This window comes from Blennius ocellaris, assembly GCF_963422515.1.
Source record: "Blennius ocellaris genome assembly, chromosome: 4".
Lineage (NCBI taxonomy): Eukaryota > Metazoa > Chordata > Actinopteri > Blenniiformes > Blenniidae > Blennius > Blennius ocellaris.
The window spans coordinates 3,342,853-3,349,779 of record NC_137653.1 but is presented as its reverse complement, the minus strand read 5'-3'; the positions used below and the strand labels follow the sequence as shown (position 1 = coordinate 3,349,779).

General features: G+C 45.8%; 1 protein-coding gene across 1 annotated transcript; it reads left to right on the top strand.

The window, feature by feature from the left end:
- Window positions 1-276: 276 nt before the first annotated feature.
- Window positions 277-6,685, top strand: gmppb (GDP-mannose pyrophosphorylase B). Its single transcript, XM_080494846.1, has 10 exons — window positions 277-338; window positions 2,447-2,640; window positions 2,748-2,828; window positions 3,159-3,207; window positions 3,359-3,501; window positions 3,612-3,770; window positions 3,850-3,928; window positions 4,999-5,126; window positions 5,412-5,594; window positions 5,680-6,685. The coding sequence occupies exons 2-10, from the start codon at window positions 2,512-2,514 to the stop codon at window positions 5,809-5,811; spliced, it is 1,083 nt and encodes a 360-aa protein (XP_080350972.1). The 5' UTR covers window positions 277-338; window positions 2,447-2,511; the 3' UTR covers window positions 5,812-6,685.
- Window positions 6,686-6,927: the final 242 nt, after the last annotated feature.

Below are 6,927 nucleotides of genomic sequence, written 5' to 3'. Positions count from 1 at the left end.
GGAGGATATTAATAGTCTCACCGGAAACAAGGATGTTGCTTTCAAAATAAAGCACGTCAAATAGTTGCGTGAATGGCTACGGCATTCACAATAAAGAATCTGGTTGTTGTTTATCATTATTATTATTATTACTTCAAAAGAGATCTATTTCAATATTAGCATCAAATATCTTGCTTTTGAAGCAGCGTAAGTGATCGAGGTGAATTCATTGTCATACGCGCTGTTTTCTATTGACTTTCGGCTCTTGTTTTGAAAAAATAGGCTGCACCGGAAGACAAACATTTGGACCTTACGTGTCACTCCGGAGGCATTCAGTCATTCTCAAAAGCTGCTCGTCTGTAAGTTTCACCAATTTTTTTTTTTAAATCTCTCTCTCTCGCACACACAGAGAATGCTCTAGAGACGTGTTTCTGCTTTATTAGAAAAAGTTGTTTTGCTGGCGGGTTCAGGTTCAGTCTGTTAGCTGGTGTAGCTAGCATGAGCTCATTCAGTAAAATCAAACACTCGGTTGAGTTTATGTTTATTTTTTGACCTCTGGATCTATTATTACCGAAACATTTGGCTCATAAAGTCACACTATGTCTATTAGTGACACCAGTTAGCCCTCCTTGTTACTTTTTCATGAACGCTTGTGATGGCAGGTGATTTGATGAGTAAGTAACCAAACAACTCGTCTCATGAGTTGTTGGGTTCTTTGAATCAAGTCTCATGTTTAAAAGCTGATCCAAGTTCTATAATCATCCCACTTCTCGTGGTTGCAGTGCAATCATGTCTATTAGGTGGCTCCTCAAGTCGTTTCCACTTTTAGAACACAATATATATATGAAATCTGAGCAGTGCTCCTCTCTCATTGCAAATGAACAAATGTAAGAATACTAATATACCGTTTATAAGTGCAAGATGCAGTGGTTCACAATAGGTGATTTGCATTGTTTTTGTGATGTGCAGAATATATGTGTGAATCAATGAATGTTTGACATTAAGATGATCTTGTTCTCTGGGAAAGAATTTGCTTCTGGATGTTTGTCGTCGCTTTGCTGCACCTTGTTGCACCTGTTGCCTCTGCCACGGGGGCAATAGGATGTCAAACAGGTTGAATCCAAGCTGTGGGCAATCTTGGAGAGGAGAGAGCAGCCGATGATCTTCTGTGTCTTCTCCCACCTCACAGCCATTCGAGTACCAAACTGTAATGTTCTCGTCGCTGCATGTTCAGCAGCGATGAGAACGCCAAGGAACCTGAATGTTTAGGTCCTCTCCACACACTCCATTGATGAAGATGGCGGCTGGATCAAATCTGTGCTTCCTGATCTGCTTCGGTTATTGTGGTGTTTCAGTGTCAGATTGTTTGTTGAACACTACGCTGTCATCGCAACATTTACCAGACCGTAGTACACTGAGGGAAGTTTTTTTTACACTGGAGTGACTCAAGCCGCCTCTATTTTAATCAATGTTCGATGTAGAAAATGAAACCGAGATGCAGAATTGTGTTATGTTAATCTGACTCTAGTTTTGCTCAATTGGAAAATGATTTCCTCATAGAAATCTATTTTATGTCACCATTTTTATGAGCTACTGTTGCTCTGTGTCACTTTCCTCAGATCAATATAGTATGATTTGATAAGTTATTAAGTGATACGGAATCACAATGACACAAAAAACGAAGATCCTTAATAACTTAACCTGAAGCACAAAAAACACCACAAAGACATTGAATTCAAACTAATGAGACCAAAAATGAAAATAATTGTGGTCGTTTTGTCTCTTGCAGTCTGAATGACTCTGTTAAGAGACTTTTAAAACTCTATGCTTGTCTCCTGGCTGTGGCTCGGTTGGTAGCGTGATTGTCTATCTCTCAGAATGTCGCTGGCTGGATTCCACAACTTGCATGACTGCCACCTCCATTAGTGTGTGCGTGCATGCTTTTAGCAGCACAAAGCAGTTTAGAGACAACTCAAGTGGTGGAAAAGTGCCATAGGACTGGAATCGGGAGGTAGATGAAGAAACTTTATTGTCTGCCTCAAGCGGTGACAGAAATATTTCTTTAACAAGAGCCCACACAATAAAATACAACACATATTTAAGACAGGTCCAGACATAAAAGAAATAAAAGTAGATTTTCTTGATTTGACCAAATGAAGGCAAACACTGATGACACCCCCACTAAAGGCACATCACTTCAAAATGAAGGTTCTGGGCACGTTTCCATGTCTGGTCCAAAGTCTAGAAAGTGTCCTACTTTGGGCTTATTTAACTTGTGAACAACTAAATTTGCCGACATGTAAAGCCGCCGTGCGTCACCTCGAGTTTGTTCCCCACAAAATGATGTTCACTGTTCTTTCTCCGTTTCAATAAAAGATCTAAAGAGCAGGTCCACCTGTTCTGTTTTGGTTTGATTTATTCACTTTAATGGAGTGATCATTTTCATCGCCCCTCCTCTCCTGTGCAGGTTGGAAGACGTCCCCTTATTGATGCTCTGCAGTCGCTGCGGTGACTGTTGCTAACGGCGGAGGCATGAAGGCTTTGATCCTGGTGGGGGGGTACGGCACCCGGCTGCGTCCGCTCACACTGAGCGTCCCCAAGCCGCTGGTGGACTTCTGCAACAAGCCCATCCTGCTGCACCAGGTGGAGGCGCTGGTGAAGGTGAGGAGGACACGAAGAAGGCTCATGTTCACGTGTGTGTGTTTTTTTTTCTCGTTTGTTTTGTTTAAGTTTTTGACAATTTGTGTTCTCTTCTTGTGTGTTTGCAGGCCGGGGTGGACCATGTGGTTCTGGCTGTGAGCTACATGTCAGAGCTGCTGGAGAGAGAGATGAGAGTCCAGGAGCAACGGGTTTGTACAAAAACACTACACTCACACAGCAGACACGCACTCGTGTTGTTCCAGTCTTGGGCCTCATTAACAGCTAACAATATATTTTATATTGTATATATATTTTATGACACAAGAAATGTTGAAAAACTGCCGGAATGACACACAAAAATAAAATATCTATTTCAAAGTAAATGTGAATAAACTCCAAAAAGGGCTAATACAACCACAGATTGACATAAAACTACGACAAACTCCCACAAGCGGCATCAAACCACGAGGTGCAGCGGAAACGTGAGAGAAGCTCTGGAGTTGGAAGCCTCCTGAGATGTTTCTGTGTTTTGTCCACAGCTGGGGATTCGTATCTCGCTCTCTCATGAGAAGGAGCCGCTGGGAACCGGTGAGTTTCTCTTTTTTTCCCCAGACGAAACCAAACAGAACAGATGGAAGAAAAATAAAAACACAGAAAAAAGAAAGTCAAAATATTCAAGGCTCAGCAAGACCGCCTTCATTTAGTGTGTGTGTGTGTGTGTGTGTGTGTGCGCACACAGCGGGTCCGCTGGCGTTGGCCCGGGAGCTGCTGAGCGTCGACAGTGAGCCGTTCTTCGTCCTCAACTCGGACGTCATCTGTGACTTTCCCTTCAAAGAGCTGCTGCAGTTCCACCATCAACACAGGAAGGAGGGAACCATCGTGGTGCGGAACACACACACACACACGGACACACACATCATCCGACGGGCCGGGTTTTTACCGCCAGCCTCCTGTTTCACCCCCTGAAGTGCTGAATGAGTGACGGTGTGCAGGTGACGCGGGTGGAGGAGCCGTCCAAGTACGGCGTGGTGGTGTTCGAGACGGACGGCGGGCGGATCCATCGCTTCGTGGAGAAGCCGCAGGTCTTCGTCTCCAACAAGATCAACGCCGGCATGTACATCTTCAATCCCAGCATGCTCGGCAGGATCCAGGTGAGTCCCTGGCGAGGAGCGGTGTGGGCAAAGGGTGGAGCGGCTGCGTCTTTATTTCCGTCCACTTCTCTGTGCGCAGCTCAGACCGACGTCCATAGAGAAAGAGATCTTTCCCGTCATGGCGGAGGAGGGTCACCTGTACGCCATGGAGCTGCAGGGTAACTACCGCCGTCGCCTCATGTGACGATCTCCGACTTCATGATACTGTCATCGCGTCTTTAGCTCCCGTCTTCAGGCAAGAACAGGAAGTCATTTCCCTCCAAAACTCCCAGCAGCCATTTCCTGGTTCACCGTCGACTGTAAAAACAGCCGGAGTTACGCAATGACAAACACGACAATTTCGAAGCACGATTACTGATGAAGCACTGATCAGAAACCACTTTACAAAGCTCAGTAAAGATATTTAGAACAGAAAGGCATCAAAACAAACAGATTAGAGACCGATGATTAAAAAAGGATAATAAATAAAGTGACTCAGCATAAATACACGACGAGGCTGTGGTCATTTAATGACTTTTAAGTATGAAGCTATGAAATGTTTCTCTGCCATCAAATTCCGAATGAAATCATTTTCAAGATCCCGTATTAACAACAATTTCACTCAGTGGTCATTGTTAATGTTTCTCGTCTATTATTGTAGATAGTTCTAATTTATTTCAAATAGCATCTGCTTGAAAGTCAGACGATGTCAAAATAAAACGTAAAATAGATTTTTTTTGTCCAGGATGATTATTTGCACTAAAGCTACTGGAACATTTTGGAATTGTTTGTATTTAGAGCTTTTTCTGTTCCACTTGTACTGATCTGGCCCCAATGACATCCAATCATACGCCACCAAACTATAGAGTCGACGGAATGTTGCCGTGGCGACGGAGCGACTTGTCGTTAGCTTGACTCGTGTGCTTCCTCTGGTTTCTGCAGCTCGCGGCGCCACCAGACGTAAGTGGTTGGGCTCTTCTTCACACCTGAAAACTCGCATAGTCCCGGAGAGGAAAGCGTTTGTAGAGAAGCACCGACTCGGGGAAAATGAAAACAAACAACAAAGAGATGAATTTAGACGGATCTGTGCACGTAGGAGAGATCTGCTTCTGGTGCATCTCTACATCCTCGCTCCTCTCTGCGAGTGTAGCTGAGCAGCTAAAGCTTCCTGTCCTGTAGTCCAGGAGCCGCCCTGCTGCTCGTTTCCATGGTAACTAACAGCTTACAGTGTGTGTGTGTGTGTGTGCAGGGTTCTGGATGGACATCGGGCAGCCGAAAGACTTCCTGACCGGGATGTGCATGTACCTGCAGTCCCTGAGACAACAGGCTCCTGACAAGCTGCACACGGGGCCCGGTTTCCTCGGCAACGTCTTGGTGGTAAGGGGGGGGGGGGGGTGAAAGAGGAAGAAGACTGGTAATGTAGAGAATGTCGAGGGTGAGAAAGATGAAGAGGCAGATTCTGTTGTACATGAGGATGATGACACGTTGAAGATTGACAATGTAAATGATGTCATATACGCGGATGATGATGATGATGCTGTGAAGGACAATGAGGATGAGGAAGATGTTGACGGTGTGAAGGAAGTTGAAGCGAATGAAAAGTCCGATGATGATGAGGAGGATGATGATGATGGTGGTGATGGTCTCTTCCTCACCCTGTAGGATCCCACGGCTCAGATCGGAAAGAACTGCACCATCGGCCCCAACGTGACCATCGGCGCCGGCGTGGTGGTGGAGGACGGCGTGAGGATAAAACGCTGCACGGTGCTGAAGGGGTCCCGGGTTCGATCCCACTCCTGGCTGGAGAGCTGCATCGTGGGATGGAGCTCGTCGGTGGGCCAGTGGGTGAGTGTTTCAGAATCACTCTCCCTGGAAGCGTCGGACGCCGTGCCGGTGCTCTGACTGGTGGTGTTGGGTCCCGTGTGGTCAGGTGCGTATGGAGAACGTGACGGTGTTGGGCGAAGACGTGATCGTGAACGATGAGCTTTACCTGAACGGGGCCAACGTGCTGCCGCACAAGTCCATCAACGAGTCGGTCCCGGAGCCGCGGATCATCATGTAGCGTCGGGGAGAAGAGAGAAGGAGCTGGGAGGCTTTTTTTTTTTTTTTTTTTTAAACAGGAACTCGACCAACACTGTGCCAGAGGGAGACGAAGAGGAGGAACTGGCTTCTTTTCTTTGTTTTCGGTTCATTTGGACTCATTTTCGCCCCGCCCGGCTCCCCCATCTTTCCCCCACAGTCAGAAACGGACCGTAGAATTTGTGAGTCAGGACACTCCCACCTGACGGCGGCGGACCGTGTTGTGGGGCTCGGGCTCAGAAAGATGTTTAGATCCACTATGCATCCACACTAACTGGAACCGCTTCAGGGGAACGGGCGTCAAAATGAAGAAAAGCACTTAAACCGACCCGGTCGGAGCTCCTGCAGCTCGGAAACGCCTTCAAAGAATGTTGACGCAAAGAGCCGCGCCTGTGCAACACATGAATGTAAAGCATCGTGGCACACGTCGCCTCTTCAATCGTAGATCATGGTGATGAAATGAGTCCAGCTTCTTTTGGAGTTAATGTGAGTTTCTCTGTTTGCTTTTATGGAATCATGAAAGCCGTTCGGCCTCGACGCCAGAACAAGTTACTGCTCAGTGAACAAAATGTAGCCGGATTTGAAAAAGCAACCGTAAATCAACGTCGGCTCTATTGTGTTTTAATCTTTCAACTCAAGGTGGCGCCGACAGCACAGGGACGCTCCTCTGCAGCCGAAACGGCGCCACCTGGAGGATAAGATAAATTAATTCATTAAACGTAAATGAGAAAATGTTTCATGCGACGTATTAAGGTCAACTGGTTGGTGCAACCGGGATGCTTTAAAACAAACTGCACTTATTAATGTGTTTACAGTGTTTTTGAGTGAAACCACGTGTGATTTCAACAGCAGTCATATGAAATAACAAAGACGTTCGTCGGGTGATACCTCGGCACACCAAGCAGTGGACTTTACGGTTTTCATGCAGTGAGTGATGAACAATATTCACAACTGTAATTGTTTGATGAATGAAGTCTTGTCATGAAGTCTTTTTGGGGCAAAAAAAAAAAAAAAGATCTAATATAATCTACTGACTATATTTGCAATGTGTGTCTTTTTTTGTTTTTCCTTCAACTTTTTCCAGGTGGGTAAAAATGCA

Bases quoted from the DNA above. Each gene is read 5' to 3' on its own strand.
- gmppb (XM_080494846.1), top strand. From the start codon at position 2,512: ATGAAGGCTTTGATCCTGGTGGGGGGGTACGGCACCCGGCTGCGTCCG. The intron at 3,208-3,358 runs GTGAGTTTCTCT...GTGCGCACACAG, and splicing joins GAAGGAGCCGCTGGGAACCG to CGGGTCCGCTGGCGTTGGCC. The intron at 3,929-4,998 runs GTAACTACCGCC...GTGTGTGTGCAG, and splicing joins GTACGCCATGGAGCTGCAGG to GGTTCTGGATGGACATCGGG.